This window comes from Adiantum capillus-veneris, chromosome 3 (assembly GCF_014529385.1).
Source record: "Adiantum capillus-veneris isolate H3 chromosome 3, ASM1452938v2, whole genome shotgun sequence".
In the NCBI taxonomy this organism is placed as follows: domain Eukaryota; kingdom Viridiplantae; phylum Streptophyta; class Polypodiopsida; order Polypodiales; family Pteridaceae; genus Adiantum; species Adiantum capillus-veneris.
Window position 1 is genome coordinate 89,231,627 of NC_140933.1, and position 17,035 is coordinate 89,248,661.

A 17,035-nucleotide genomic window follows, 5' to 3' on the forward strand; every position below is an offset into this window, starting at 1 on the left:
TGTCCCAAGGCTATCCTTGTTGCTTGTTATGCAGTGGGTCTGTGATTGGCCAAGCTTGAGGAGGTCCAATCAAATGCCAGAGAGTGCTAGAAGAGGGGGTCAACCAAAGCAAGAAGGGGGGTTTGTTGGGAGGTATACTCTCCCACACACACACAACACACACACACACACACACATCACACACACATACTCTCATGGTGTGAAGTGCAAAGTGCAAGAGCTCCATCTCCTTCTCCAAGGTAGTAGAGGTTGAGAGCCTACACCATCACTTTTCGCTATGGAATGCAAATCCAACCAAGAGCCATGCTTCGATGCTTAAGTTTGCTATCTTCTCCATCTTCATTACTATGCTATTATTTATGCTAGCAAGAAGAGAGATGATAAGTAAGGAACTATTTCTTTCTCCTATAAATGTTTCTTCTTCCTCTTCCCTACCCTCATTCCCCTCTCGCTCTCTCCACCTTTGAAGGTGTTTGAGGCCTTGGGACTGAGGGTGGGGATAGTTTATGCTTTTTACAAAGTCTATGGTATGCCTGTGATGCATGAAGCTTTCCATCTTCATTGCATTACCTAGGTCACATGGAACACAAAGATTGTATTGTACCAAGTCTCTCTTGATGAAAGAATCTATACTACAAATGCCTATTGGAGGGGGGACCGCCGGCTCCACATAAATCCGGTCCTCAATTGTTGTCAAGTTCTCTAAATTCTCTCTCTTGCAAAAGTATTGTGCATGCCAAGTTAATTAAGTACTATGATTATGTTGCTACCATTAATTAAGTTCACCCTCTATGTTCTCAAAGTAGTTTCACAAAAATGCTCTCTTTAATTCTCTTAATTCCGCTATTATCAAAGTTCATAGGCCATTTCCATTACATGCCTAATCCCCAGAATGCAAAAATGCAGTGGCCTTAAAAAATGACTACATATCTAAACCCGTGGAGATGCAAAAACGCAACGCGCTTCAAAAATGGTTTGTCCGCGAGCTGTTTGCACATGTGAGCTTGTAAACGACTACATACGTAAACCTAACAAGCTATTTGCAAGCTCACATACGCGAATGGCTTGCGAACATACCGTTTTCGAAGTAGCATTTTTGGGACGCAAAAACATGTTAGACTTCAGAAATGACTTTCCCGTGAATCGTTTGCGCATGTGAGTTTTGGGATGCAAAAACATAGCAAACTTCAGAATGCTGGCACGACTTAGCTCTTAAGGGTTGAGCGTTTTCACTTGGCGACAAATGATGCTCAGGCAAGCATTAAAACGCTGCTATGGCCAATGTGCAAATGCACCCTAAGACGCAATGCAACTTAGTCATGCCATATTTACACAATGGGTGCCCAAGCATGGGTAGGATGCGCTCGAAGTCAATAGACACAAAATTATTGATTCCGGAAGATGCGCCGTGGGCATCGCGTTGGGTAGCCAAGCTCCGTGTCCAAACTTGGGTGGGGTTGAGCTGCACAAAAGACGAATACACCAGCACGCAGGTTTCGTGCCAACCTTGACTAAATTTAACATTTTAAAAAAGACCACACTTCTTGGTGTGTAAGAGCTGCACGCCCATCTCAAAAGGGGATGGGCAGGTACATGTTGGTGTGTAAATACCCTTTTAGTCGTGTCATATTGACCATGGAAGTTCCGAGGAAGGTCCTGAGTCTGTCGGAGCGCGCTTGCCATGAAGCAGCCCCATTATCCAGCTGATATATAGAACAGAGCCATAGCTACCGGTACCCCCCCCCCCCCCCCCCCCCCCCCCTCTCTCTCTCTCTCTCCCCTTCCTGCAGGGCTTCTCCCTGTGAGCAAGTCTCTCTCTCTCTCTCTCTCTCTCTCTCATCTCTCACACACACACCCACGCACACGCACAACGGCCTCCTCTCTCCTCTTGGGTTTACGGAGTGAGCGACTCGCGCGCACGCACGCAGACACAGACTCCCTCTCTTCCCGAATTCCTACCTGCTGTAGCCCTGATCTGTGGAGACTCGGATCGGCGCATTGGGAAGGCTGAAGCGACGATGGAGCGTGGGCGCAACTCGGCACCAATTAGCAATTGGTTCAATCTGGTGCCCTTCCTCTGCGTCCTCTCTTTTCTTTAATTACTAGTCTCGATTCTCGATTCTCTCAAAGATCTGTCTTGAACTCAAGACTTGCTGTTTTCGAGGGGTTGGATTAGCAATCTGACATACTTGGGTGTAGAAACGTTAGAGAGAGAGAGAGAGAGAGAGAGAGAGAGAGAGAGAGAGCTCTTTTAGGGGAAATAAGGAACGGAACTAGAGTGCTTCGTTATACGTATTTGTAATGGATTGAAGTGAGTCCAAGAGTAAGAGAAAGCAAGAACCTAGAAGAGAAGATTGTGTGTGTGTGAGAGAGAGAGAGAGAGAGAGAGAGAGAGAGAGAGTGAGTTTGTGCTTTGTTTTCCACAAATCTTGTTACCTCAAGTTGACATGGTTTTGTGTTCACAATGCCACGATCTACATGTTCCAACTTTGATATGTCTAAATTTGTCCTTAGTTTTTAGATTGTATTAATTTTTTGATTCAATCTCGCCTTATTGTATGCATTGTTGTCATTTGTGTAAGTGTTGTTGTGTACGATGAAGATTCAACAAGAGAATATGTCTTTGAAGAAGAAAATGGAAGAAAGAAAGAGCTTGTTATCTTTCATCAAAACATGTTTCCTTGTTTTTTGATTGATACCTTTCTTAATACAATACGGAAGCCCTAATTTTGGTCAATGTACCTCACAAAAGAACCATGCAAATGTTATAATTTTTATAAATAGATGATATGAATCGTTTAAAATATGTTCACGTTTAGATGTTGTCCGCTTTTTATGTTTGGGAAAAAAAGAAAACATGCAAGTCTCTTTGCATGGGAAAGTTTGCACAATCCTCTCCAATTTTTATAATACGAGGGAACGTGCCATTCCCACGATAACATGCAATTTTCAGTGCGTTTATTTCACAGCTTTCTTAGTAATGAGTAAAGAATAGAGTATTTTACGTACCTTCTGTTTCGACATTCATTTGTCGATTGTTCTAACCAATACGATGATATTGGCTGAAGCTTTGTGAATGAGCTTGCGCATATGCTTTTTGTATGCTCACATTGGGATATCTTGCAATCTCATTGTGGATTCTCATATGTGTGAAGGTCTTGTGTAAGACCACAAGCTTTCAAAGATGATCGGATGATGACATCAAGGTTGCATTTAGAGAAAGGCCTTCCTTTCACAATTAGTAAAAACAACCTAGAGCTTCCTTTCCATAGCCACGTTGGAAATATCTTGAAATCAATGCGCTCCGGGAGACGGTATCACGGAGATGCCCATCATGAAATTTTTGCGCTTTTGTGAGGGAACCGCATTTGGCATACATATCGAGCAAAGATTCAACAAGAATGACATCCTTCTCCATCAATGCGTTCCAATCGAACAGGCGGAGGATAGGAAATCCTTCAAGCAGTGCGCCCTCTGTTTCAGTGGCACCAATGCACCCTACCTTAAACTACAATTTTCGGACAAACGCGAGTCCTTAAAGAGTAGTGGATCCCACCATTTGTCTCACAAAGATTCTGCACGTCTTTGTCTTGTCATAAATTCTCTCCCACATGTGAGTGTCTTGCATTAGGCCATAGGCCTTCATGGTGCAAGCATAGCTGATTGAATTAGGAGAAAACACTTCCCTTTACATTTGGTTAAAACCACTTAGAGCTTCCTTGCCATAGCCATGTTGGACATATCCTGTGGTCAATACATTCCAAGTGATAAAAGTCTAGAGAGAATAAACCAAAGTGTCACCAAGCATGTCATTTTTCATATGGAAACAGGCCTTCCCTTTGCATTCGGTGTGCGTCTTTTCCACAACTGTGTTGGGCATATAAGCCGTGAAATTCAAGAAGCCCATCGAGAACGAACTTGTGCTTTCTTGAGGGTACCATATTTGGCATACATACTCACTAATGTGCTTCTTAAATCTATGTCTTTTTTAAGTAACCCATTGTTGAGGAGCTCACTCTTTATCCTCCTGACTTGGTACAAATCCTTCCTCTGAACACTTGCATGTACTGCAATGATCAATCAATACTCTCCAAGAGATGACTCAATAAACAATGTTGATGAGTTGTCCTTGTGTTACATCAAAGAAAGAGTTCACAGCTTTCTTAATAAGATCAAGTTGGGTATCAAACTTTTATAAGAGTACTCCAAGAGCTTTCACCTAGCGAGAAACCATCAAGATAAAAGTATAGGTGACTAAATTTGGAGAGATATACTTGCTTTGCATCCGCTAAAAACAACCTAGAGCTTTTTATCCCTGCTCTTGCCGTGCGTATCCCGCAATCAGTGCATTCCAAGAGGCGACATTCTAGACGGGAGCTCCTCAAGCATTTTTTGTGCTTTCTCAAGTACACCACATTTGGCATACATATCAACAAAGGCATTGCCAAGCACGACATCTTTTTTTAACAACAGCCCCTGACTAACATTATTGGCCTGAATTTTTGTGCCCATATCAGCATCTTGTGTAGAGCATATGCCGTCAAGATGCATGCATAGGTGATTGCATCTGCTAACATAGACTAGAGCTTTCTGCCGTGGGGCAAATCATACAGACATTGCATTCCAAGAGTCCACACTCCGTATAGGAAGCTGAAAACAACCTAGAGCTTTCTGGCCCTGCTCCTGATGTGTGTATCCCGCAACCCGTACATTTCGATGCTTTGCATCTGTTGAAAACAACCTAGAGCTTTCTAGCCTTGATCTTGTTGTGCAGATCCCACAACCAGTGCATTCCAAGAGGCGACATTCCGGACAGGAAGCTCCTCAAGCACTTTTTGTGCTTTATCAAGTGCACCACCTTTGGATTACTATCGACCAAGGCATTGCCAAGCATGAAACCCTTTTTCACCGACAGCCCCTGACTAACAATATCAGCTGAATTTTTATTGCTACATGAGCATCTTGCATAGAGCCACATGCCTTCAAGATGTGCACAGACTAGAGATTTCTCCTATGGCACATCTTGCAATGGGTGCATTCCACAAGTCCACACTCCGAAGAGGAAGCTAAAAACAGCATAGAGCTTTCTGGCCCTGCTCCTATTGTGTGTATCTTGCTACTAGTGCATTTTGATGCTTTGCATCCACTGAAAACAGCCTAGATTTTCTAGCCCTGCTCTTGTTGCGCACATCCTGCAATCAGTGCATTCCAAGAGGCAACATTCCCGATAGACCTTCTTGTGGAACGTGCACTACATCTGGCATACATATTGACTAAGGCATTGCCAAACACAACATAATTTTTCATCAATAGCCCGTAATAACAATATTAGGCTCAATTTTTGTGCCCATACAAGCATCTTGTGTTGCGATTGAAATGATGCATGCTTTCCTGGCCAACCGATGGAAGTGGTGGAGAGTCGTTTCCACTCCTTGACCTTGATAAAAGCTTGGATCACCCATGGCTCCTTAATGAGCTTCAGAGTCGGCTTCAAAGCTATAGAGATGAACATAACCACTTAGCTAAAGAAGCACTTCAGAAGTTCATATCACAAAATGATTTGGCAAGTGATTCGCATGCATGTGTCCTTTGTGAATCTTGCCCAATCTAATCAATTTTTTAAAATTTAAATAAACCTGCTGATTCCACCTGGGATACCATTATTTTGGCCCAAGCCCGACAATTAGAGAGAGGCCTTTCCTTCACATCTGGTAAACACAGCCCAAAGCTTTCTTGCCAGAGCGAGGTTGGGTATATCTGGCAATGAGTCCGGTCTAAAAAGAAAAACCCGTTCCTTCAAACTCCTCATCATGCTCTGCTTGTTTATTTTTCAACAGCCTCTGACCAACAATATAATTGTGAATTTTTGTGCCCATATCATCATCTCACATATAGTCACAAGATGCATGCGTAGGTGATTGCATATAGAGAGAGGCCCTCGCTTCGCATCTATCGAAAGCACACTACCCTGCCTTGTGTCACGTGGGGAAAATCTTGCAATCGGTGCATTCCAAGAGTCCACACTCTGGACAGAAAGCTCCTCAAGCACTTGTATAGAGCCACGTGCCTAAAAGATGTAAGCGTAGACCTCAAGACAAGAGTTTAGGTGACTAAATTTTCATTTGCTGAAAATAGCCTAGATCTTTTTGGCCCTGCTCTTGTTGCGCATATCCCGCAATCAGTGCATTCCAAGAGGCAACATTCTGGACAAGAAGCACATCAAGCACTTTTTGTGCTTTCTCAAACGCACCACATTTGGCATACATGTCAACCAAGATAGTGCTAAGCATGACATCTCACCCATTGAAAATAGGTGAGAGCTTTCTAGCCCTGCTATTGTTGCGCTCATCCTGCAATCAATGCATTCCAAGAGGCGTCATTCCGAATAGGAAGCACCTCAAGAACTTTTTGTGCTTTCTCAAGCGCATCATATGTGGCATACATATCGACCAAGACAGTGCCAAGCACGACATCTCACCCGCTGAAAATAGCCTAGAGCTTTCTGGCCCTGCTCTTGTTGCACATCCCGCAATCAATGCATTCCAAGAGGCGACATTCTAGACAGGAAGCACTTGTGCTTTCTCAAGCGTACCACATTTGGCATACATGTCGACCAACACAGTGCCAAACAGGGGGGAAATTCTTGCGATCAATGCATTCCAAGAGTCCACATTGTGGATAGGAAGCTCCTCGAGCACTTGCATAGAGCCACATGGCTTCAAGATGTAAGCATAGCCTTCAAGACGAAAGTGTAGGTGACTGAATTTGGAGAAATACACTTGCTTGGCACCCGCTGAAAACAGCCTGAGCTTTCTGGCCCTGATGTTGTTGCACACATCCCGCAATCAATGCATTCCAAGAGGCAACATTCCAGACAGAAAGCTCCTCAAGCACTTTTTGTGCTTATTCCGGACAAGAAGCACCTCAAGCACTTTTGCCGAGCACGACATCTCGTCCGCTGAAAATAGCCTAGAGCTTCCCCGCTCTTGTTGCGCACATCGTGCAATCAATGCATTCCAAGAGGTGACATTCTGGACAGGAAGGATCTCAAGCATTTTTCGTGCTTTCTCAAGCGCACCATTCATATCGGCCAAGAAGTGCCAAGTACAACATCTCACCCGTCAAAAACAGCGTAGAGCTCTCTGGCCTTGCTCTTGTTGCGCACATCCTGAAATCAATGCATTCCAAGAGGAGACATTCTGCTTGTGCTTTCTCAAGCGCACCACATTTGGCATACATATCGACCAAGACAGTGCCAAGCACAACATCTTTTTTCAGTAACCTCAATTGTGAATTTTGGTACCCATATCAGCATCTTGCGTCCACTTGAAGTTTTTGCCAAAGGCCACATTGAGAAAGGTCTTCCCTTCATATCAAGGTGAAATAGCTTCCTTAATGCCAAAGCCATGTTGGGCATATCCTACAATCAACGCATTCAAAATGACGACCTTCTAGAGAGGATGCCCATTAGAATGTTTTGTGACGTACCACATTTGGCATACATATCAAACCAAGCATCGTCAAGCACATTTTTTTGTAACGATGGCCCCTAAGTAGAAATCTGATAGTGAATTATCTTACACATATGAATATCTTGTGTATGCCCACATGCCTGGAGGTGGAAACATAAATGATTTTATTTCGAGAGAGGCCGCCCTCCTTTCGGTACTGATGAAAAAAACCTAGAGCCTCCTTGCCACATCCATGGTGGGGCATATCCTGCAATCAATGCTGAGATCCTGAATAGAACGTGCATCGAGACCATTCGTTCTTTCGTAAGGCACTTGCATTTGCAATACATATCAACCAATGCATTGTTACACACGATATCTTCATTTAGCAAACCGTGACTGGCAATCTCATTCTGAATAGTCTCACCCATGTGAAGGTTTTGCCACATCTTGAAGGTGAACAAACCATAGCTTCATTTTTCCTAGCCATGTTGGGTATTTCTTGCATTTGATTGCATTCATATCGACCAAAGCACCGCCATTAGGCCATCTTTCTTCAATAGCCCTTGACTACAAATCTCATCATGAAATCTCTTGCCCATGTGAAGAAGGCCCGCAAGGAAAAGGGATTGCATCTAGAGGGAGGCCTTGCCTTTGGAGTTGGTGGAAAAGCCCAGAGCTTCCTTGCCACAACTATATTGGGCATATCCTGAAATCAATCTGACCTAAGTGACGACATTTTGGACAGGATACCTACAAAAACTTTTCATCCTTTCGCAATGGCACCACATCATTTGGCATACATATAGACCAAAGCATTGCAACAATGCATGCTCTTCCTGTCTATGCTTGACTTGTGTAGTGAATATTGCTTCTTCTCTGTAGTGGATTTACTGTGGATACAAAACGCGTGATTCTTTTCAATGGAACAGAGAGGCCTACACTAGAGTGCTTTCTTGCCACTGCCATGCATTCCGGCAATCACTGCATAGCAAAATTCAACATCATGGATAAGAAGCCTATCAAGAACTTCTCAACATTGTGCTCTTTGAATATGCGTCTATACTATTGTGAAGCTCAGTGACCTGTTCTTCTAGCTCATGTCCAGTTTTTTTTGGGGGGGGGGGAGAGAGAGAGAGAGAGAGAGAGAGAGAGAGAGAGAGAGAGAGAGAGAGAGAGAGAGAGAGAGAGAGAGGGACCAAGCAGTATATGCGTTTTTTTATAAAAAGGCACAGCGAGAGAAAAAAAAAAACAAGATCACCAAAGACAACCTGTAGACAAAGCTCGGAGCTACTTCTGGCAACCTGTGAACTGCTTGTGGCTGCAACTTGCGAACTGCTTGTGGCTGCTTCTGGGAACTTGCGAACTGCTTGTGGAGAAGATCGAATTGCTATTGAGAGCAATGTAGAATGCTTTTTTTATTTTATTCACTTGGTAGCTTTTGACAGCGTAGTTTTTTTAGAGTTTTTCATCTCTGGGTTAAAAAAAAAAAAAGAGGAGCCACATGGGTTAACGAGAGGCCAGGGATAAGCAAATACCTTTGAATATGCGTCTACACTATTGTGAAGCTCAGTGACCAGTTCTTCTAGCTCATGTCTTGTTTGGGGGGGGGGGGGAGAGAGAGAGAGAGAGAGAGAGAGAGAGAGAGAGAGAGAGAGACCGAGCAGTGCATGCGTTTTTTTTTTAAAAGGCACAGCGAGAGAGAAAAAAAAACAAGAACGCCAGAGACAAACCTGTAGACAAAGCTCGGAGCTGCTTCTGACAACCTGCGAACTGCTTGTGGCTGCTTCTGGAAACCTGTGAACTGCTTGTGGAGAAGATCGATTGCTGCTGAGAGCAACTTAGAATGCCTTTTTTATTTTCTTCACTTGGTAGCTTTTGACAGCGTAGGTTTTTTTAGAGCTTTTCATCGCTGTTTTTTTTTTTTTTCAAAAAGAGGAGCCACGTGGGTTAACGAGAGGCCAAGGATAAGCAAATGCCTCCTACGCTAATGAAGTAACTAGGAGGTAACTAGAGTGCAGCGTTAGTTGCGTTCGCATTGAATTGAGATCGAACAAAATATCAGTCCCTGACTAACAATATCAGCCTGAATTTTTGTGCCCATATCAGCATCTTGCTTAGAGTCACATGCCTTCAAAATGCACGCGAACGTGATTGCATCTGGTGGAAACAGACTAGAGTTTTCTCCTATGGCAAATCTTGCAATTAATGGAATCCAAGAGTACACTCTTTGCGTAGGAACCTTTAAACATTCTCGACCTTCTGGCCCTGCTCCTATTGTGCATATCCTGCAACCAGTGCATTCCCATACTTTGCATCCCTTGAGAATAGCCTAGAGATTTTTGGAGCTGCTGCTCTTGCACACATCCTGCAATCAGTGCATTCCAAGAGACAACATTCTGAATAGGAAGCTCCTCAAGCATTTTTTGTGCTTTCTCAAGTGCACCACATTTGGCATACATCTTGACCAACACAATCCCAAGCATGACATCTTTTCTCAACAACCTTTGGAGCTACTCTTCTTGCGTACGTCCTGCAATCAGTGTGGCAGACAACAAGCTCATCAAGCACTTTTTCTGCTTTCTCAAGCGCACCACATTTGGCATACATATTGACGAAGACAGTGCCAAGCACGACATCTTTTTTCAATAGCCTCTGACTAACAATATAATTGTGAATTTTGTGCCCGTATCAGCATCTTGCGTAGAGCCACATGCCTTCAAGATGCACGTGTAGGTGATTGTAGCAAGAGAGAGGCCCTCGCTTTGCATACATATCAACCAAGGCTGTGCCAAGCACAACATCTCTTTCAAGAGCCTCTGACTAACAATATAATTGTGGATTTTTGTGCCAATATCAGCATCTGCGTAGGTGATTGCATCTGGAGAGAGGGCCTCGCTTCGCATACATATGGACCAAGACAGTGCCAAGCACGACATCTCTTTTCAAGAGCCTTTGACTACCAATATAGTTGTGAATTCTTGTGCCCATATTAGCATCTTGCATAGAGCCACATCTTTCAAGATGCATGCTTAGGTGATTCCATTTGCAGAGAGGCCCTTGAGCCCTCGCTTCACATACATATTGACCAAGACAATGACATATTTTTTAAACACCCTCTAGCGTTGCTCTTGTTGTGCACCTTCCGCAATTAATGCATTCTAAGAGGCGACATCTGTTGAAAACAGACAAGAGTTTTCTGGCCATGACACCGGGGAAAAATCTTGCAATCAACGTATTCCAAGAGTCCATACTCCGTACAAGAAGCTCCTACAGCACTTGCGAGAGCCACAAGCCCAAAATGTCAGCATGGCCTTCAAGATGAAAGTATAGGTGATTGAATTTATGGAGATACACTTGCTTTGCATCCGCTAAAAACAATCTCGAGCTTTCTGGCCCTGCTCTTGTTGCGCACGTCCCGCAATCAGTGCATTTCAAGAGGCAACATTTAGCATTCATATCGACCATGACAATGCCAAAGACGACATCTTTTTTTAACAGACTCTAACGAACAATATAATTGTGATTTTTTTGCCCATATCAGCATCTTGCGTAGAGCCACATGCCTTCAAGATGAATACGTAGGTGATTGCATCTGGTGAAAACAAACTGGAGCTTAGTACAACATTGGGCATACATATCAACCAATCACTACCAAGCATGACATCCCTTACCAACAACGTCAGACAAGGTATCTTCTCGTTAATTATCTCACCCACGTCAACAGCTTGCATAAGGTCACTAGCCTTCAAGGTGCAAGCATAGGTGAATGCATTTGTAGAAACTCCTTCCGTTTGCATCTGCGTCATGTTGTGTGTATTATGGGACAAGTGCATTCCAATGCTTTGCATCCACTGAAAATATCCTAGAGCTTTCTGGCCCTGCTCTTGTTGCACACATCCCACAATCATTGCATTCAAAGAGGCGACATTCCTGGCAAGAAGCTCCTCAAGGACTTTTTGTGCTTTCTCAAGCGCACCACATCTGGCATACATATCGCCCAAGGCATTGCCAAGCACCACGTGACTAAGGATATCAGTCTCAATTTTTGTGTCCATAAGAGCATGTTACGTAGAGCTACCTGCCTTCAAGATGCACGCATAGGTGTTTGCATAGGTGATCAACAGCCCGTGACTAACAATATCAGTCTCATATTTTGTGTCCATAAGAGCATCTTGCATAGAGCTACATGCCTTCAAGATGCATGCGCGATTGCAATTGGTGTAAACAGACTAGAGTTTTCTCTTGTGGAAAATACTACAATCAGTGGATTCCAAGAGTCTACACTATGCGTAGGAAGTGGAAAACATTCTAGAGCTTTCTGGACCTGCAACCAATGCATTTCAATGCTTGCTTCTCTTGAAAAGAGCAGCCTAGAGATTTTCAGCACTGCTCTTCTTGCGTACATCCCACAATTAGTGCATTCCAAGAGACAACATTCAGGACAAGAAGTTGCTCAAGCACTTTTTGTGCTTTCTCAAGCACATCACATTTGGCATACATCTCGAGCAAGACACTGCCAAGCATGACAGCCTTTGGCCCGTTGCTCTTCTTGCGCACATCCCACAATCAGTGCTGGACAGGAAGCTCATCAAGCACTTTTTGTGCTTTCTCAAGCGCTCCACATTTGGTATACATATTGACCAAGATAGTGCCAAGCACGACATCGTTTTTCAACAACCTCTCACTAACAATTTAATTGTGAATTTTTGTGCCCATATCAGCATCTTGCGTAGAGCCACATGCCAAGGTTCATGCATAGGTGATATCAACCAAGACAGTGCCAAGCATGACATCTCTTTTCAACAGAATCTGACTAGCAATATAATTGTGAATTTTTGTGCCCATATCAGCATCTTGCGTAGAGCCACATACCTTCAAGATGCATGCGTAGGTGATTGCATCTAGAGAGAAGACCTCTCTTTGCATACATATCGACGAAGACAGTGCCAAGCAGGACACCTTTTATCAAGAGCCTCTGACTAACAGCATAGTTGTGAATTCTTGTGCAACTGGAAAGAGGCCCTGGCGTCGCATCGGCTGAAAACAGCCTAGAGCTTTCTGACCTGCTCTCGTTTGCGCACATACCGCAATCATTGCATTCCAATTGTTTGTGAACTGCTTGCGAATTGCTTGTGGGAACCTGTGAACTGCTTGTAGCTTTCATCGCAGTGGTTTTTGTTTAAAATAGAGCAACCACGTGTGTTAACGAGAGGCCAGGGATTTGAAATTTGCTTCTACGCTAACGAAGTAAAGAAGTGAATCCCAAGGAAGGGATGCCTTTGAGACGCATTGCATAGGCCTTGGGCAAGCAAGCAAAATAGTGCAATTTAAGAGAGGGTTCAGATTGCCCACCAACCTCAAGTATTTTTCGAGGTGGACCAATGGGTAGTAGCACCAATGGAGAACTTGGTTCACACAGCCCATGGCTTCTCTACTTTTCGTGCTTATCTGGCAGTTGACTGGCGGAAAACTAGAAGAAGAGACGTTTCGGCCTAGCCATGCCGCCCATGGGGTGGAAGGCAACCAATGGGAGAGTCTGCAGCTCTAACAACAAAAATGAAAAGCGAGCGCATGCAGACCAAGGCTTGCAGGTTGTGTGACTTGCACACTGCCCAACTTCAGCCCACACTCATTTTCGGGTGGAAAAGGCGAACTTTTCCTGCATAGCAACCTGAATGGACCCTAAGCAACCATGGTTGCTCATGTACACATAGGCCTTGGCTAGGCAAACCAAAAAGTGCAATTTAAGCAGCCACATTTGCTCATGGACGGCGGCTCAACACCCACAAGGTGTAAAAGCCCTCGTACATGAGCAATCGTAGTAAGATACACAAGGTGAGAGACAAGATTACCATGGCTGCTCTCAAAGGGTGCACACATGGAACAAAGAAAGCACCGCAACGGTAGAAAAGTTTGACGTGGAGGGGAGATTTCACCCGCTGCGTCAAATCCACAACAGTAGGGCTTTGGACGTAGTTAGATGCAGTGGCACCTATAATCCTGGTTAAAAAGGAGTAGAGAGAGGGCGATCTCTTCGGCGAGAGCTTGCACTTGTGCGGGAAACGCCTTCTGTGGTAGCTTCCTACCTTCGAGGAGAAAAACCTCTGTCATGTGTGTACCCTTTCAAACACACATGAATAACGAAGTTGATTAGCAACATTAGTGCTAGAACAATACTTTCTGTTAATAGCGTCACATTGTAGTTGAACGAACGAACGAGAGGTTACTTTTACCCATGGATTTAGGGAAAGACGACACACTATTGAAGATTCCACAGTGATGTTTTGAAGTGCCAGAGTAATTCATGTGTGAGGGGTGTGAGGGAGTGGTACCTTAGCCTAGTGTAAAATTGTGCGTGTCCTCATTTGTTTGCTAAAATTGCTGCAGTTCGGAAGAGTCAATAGTGACACGCAGGATCGATTATTACTGCCACGAAGCACCTCATTTGAACAACCCGAAAAAAGGATTCAAATGCCGTCCTCGTCTTCTGCTACCGCACAGAAGAGCAATGGCGACCTTCAGAAGCAACCCGAGAGAGGCCCCGGCCCTGGCAAGTTCGACAGAAAGGCCTTCGAGCTGAAGGTGGCAAAGGCCAAAAATGGCGCTCTCCGCGGCGCTGTTCTCCACCTCCTCTCTCGCTTCTTTGGCTACTGCGCTCTCACCTGGGCCACCGTTGTCCTTCTCGGCGGCTTCTCCTCCAGCCTCCACATCCTCGACTTCTTCCTCATCAGCTGCCTCCTCCTCCTTGAAGGCGCCCGTCTCTTCATCGTCCAGGTCTTCAGCAAGATCTTGTCCAAAACCTTCTTCCGCGAGAGCCATCGTCCTGAATATTTCGAGTTCAAGGATATGCAGTACTCCAAAGCCAACCGCATGGACATGTATGGTCAAGCCATCAGTGGCATCTTGGCCTTTGCAAGCTTCATTGCCGCCATGGTCCGCTTTGGCCTCCATGAAGACCCTCCCCTCTCTGGCGTTGGTTCTGACGAAAACAGAAATCTTGTGTATGCACTCTATGCCTTCTACTTGCTTGTCATACTTAACTCCTTCCTCGGTTTGTCATCTGCGGTTCTCCACCCATTTCTGCACGCAAGGTGTGATGGCGTGCCCGCAGACAACTCTCTCATCAAGCAAAACTCCCTCATGCGCTTCCATGATGAAGTCTATAGAATGGCCATGAATGATGGCATTGTCGAAGCAGATCAGCTCGACATTCTCGAGTTTGCTTACGCAAAGCTTTCAAGCGACTACAAGCGTAACATAAGACCGCCATTGATGAAGGCACAGAACAAAGATCTATTTTGCTATCTGTATCACAACCAACAAGGGATAGCTATGACCTGCGAGTATCTTTCATCAACAGATGTGTGGAAGCAGCTCGTGGCTGCAAATTTGCCAGGTTTCTGGGCGGAGGAGCCGCGGATTGAGTCGCAAGTTGCCCTCTTTTGGGCATTGCAAAAAAGGGTGTATGGGGCAGGAAAAGATGCAGAGTCAGCATTGAATAGCATTGAATTCCTGGGCCAGACATGGGCAAACCTGGCCGAGTCAAAGACCTATCCCTTTCTGATCAACGACCCCGCATCAGGCAAGAATATCGTCGATACGCTGGTGTATTTGCTTTTGGAGCCGATCCGACCAACTCTACTCTTTCAGCTGCGAGCCTTTGAGGCTTGCTGTCGAAACACCCAAGTTCTTCAACATATCTTTGGAGGGCGCAGCCCCCAGGAAGCACAAGGATTGTGCCAACAACTCCAGGGTATGATTGCAGGCAATCAACAACATGGCATTCCTGAGGCAGAGGCAAATCTGCGAGAAATATGCTCCAAGTTGTTCAAGTATGTGAGCCAGAAGGGAATATGGATGACAACAAAGATCTATGCAGGTCATGCATTGCTCTCCTTGCTATGCTATGGGGAAGGGGAGATGGCGTCTGATGTGCTAACAAGCTTGCAAGGCCCAGTGAAAGAATTCATAGATCCAGCAAAGGCACCAGGAGAAGGGGGCAAGCGCCCCTACTTCTGGCTCAATGATGTGATTTTGGTGGAGAAGATAAGGAAGAAGCTAAGGATGGAAGGCTATGGGGATAATTGGCGTAAAGTTCTGATTAGGGGCCCGGATGGTACTGAGCTAGCTCTGAGGGATGCTTTAGCTCAGATTGAACATCTGTAAAGTACTGAATGTACATATTCAACCTTTGTTTTTTTTCTGTATTCAAGCTTGAGTTGCTGCTGAAAATTTAGCTTCTCACTATGCTCCTTTGTAATTTCTAACATTTGACTGTATTTGTTTTTGCATTGTATATCTCTTTGAGGGTGTTGACACCTTTTACAGGCAAGAGGGACCTCAAAGGAGGAACTTCTGAATGATGTGGTTTGTACACTGTTTTTTCAATCTTCTCACTAAAAGGAGTATAAGAGGGCTCCCCCATAGCCTCATACACTGCTGCAAGCTAGAGATTCTACCTGCAGTTATCGGTCCACTCTGCAGATTTAGTGTGTGATGCGGAGGAGGTTACCCACTGCTGCCTGTAAAAAGGAGATTCTCAGTTGTAGGGCGTGCTTCAAGTGCCCCCCAGCGAAAAGGTAGGGAGCTCTTCCGGTGATGGCGTAGAGGGCTCCCCCATAGGCCCTCTAAAGCTGCTTTTGAGGGGCTCTTTAAATCCTGAGAGGTAGACCCTTACACCCTTTATTTTTTCCAAAAATGTAGGACATTTACAAAACGCCTTTAGGCTGGGGGGGTCTTTCAACCACCCCCTAGATACAAAAGTGCCCTTGTTGTCAAGAAATGACTTGCTATTGTAGGTGACTCTACCTTTTGACCTCCTACACTAGGTTTTCTCATTGTCCTTTTCCCAAATTGGACCCTTCAAAACTTGACTTGCTTCCTATGGGGATGTGTTATTCTTAAAATGCAACTATTAAAAGTTTTGAGGGCCCTCCAATATAGAGAGCTTATGGGGGAGCCCTCGTAGCAGCCTGTCGAAAAGGCTGGAGTTCTTATGGGGTTGCAACAATTTCTCACGAGGGCCCTCCAAAGACGCCTTTAGAGGGCCTATGGGGGAGCCCTCTAATGCACACAACTTAATGACTTGACGGTTGCCATTTGCTATTTTTCTCGATTTAACACCATTGCGATGTGTACACTTTAGGTGTTTGAAAAGTGAGTGGACCTTGTAGATTTTCGAGAGGGGCGTGCCGCTTGCCTTGTTGGTGGTCTGGATGAGGAAGCCTCTTTCTTGAAAAAATGCCCCTTCCTATTCCCTTGCCATGTGCAACCTAAACCCTCCCTAAGGAAACGAGCAAGACTCCTGAGACCTATGGGCTTGTTTACATGTTGAGTGAAATGGTGCTTTTTTGTGAGGTTTGGTGGCCTTGAATGGTTAGTGGTAGCCCTCGATAATGGTGCTCACGTCTTGTAAAAGGTAAACCAGCTTGGATATTGAGAAAAAATACCTTGCAGGTGTTTAATACCACTTCAAACTTGAATGCATCTAGAGGTTGAAAATATAGTGTAAATGCCACTACTTCACAACAAAGCTTCAAAATGATATGCTTGTGTGTGGCCACACCATTGGAAGCCAGAAA

The 17,035-nt window shown here is 44.6% G+C and overlaps 1 protein-coding gene across 2 annotated transcripts; it reads left to right on the forward strand.

Annotated features, from left to right (window-relative positions):
• The first annotated feature begins 1,580 nt into the window (after positions 1–1,580).
• LOC147461278 (uncharacterized) lies at positions 1,581–15,770 on the forward strand. Of its 2 annotated transcripts, none has more exons than XM_086508863.1 (2): positions 1,581–1,733; positions 13,842–15,770. In XM_086508863.1, exon 2 carries the CDS (start codon positions 13,926–13,928, stop codon positions 15,618–15,620), a length of 1,695 nt encoding a protein of 564 aa, XP_086364989.1. In that variant the 5' UTR covers positions 1,581–1,733; positions 13,842–13,925; the 3' UTR covers positions 15,621–15,770. The 2 variants fall into 2 exon arrangements, with proteins under 2 accessions (XP_086364989.1, XP_086364988.1); XM_086508862.1 differs by lacking the exon at positions 1,581–1,733 and adding an exon at positions 1,745–2,066.
• The last annotated feature ends 1,265 nt before the right edge of the window (positions 15,771–17,035 follow it).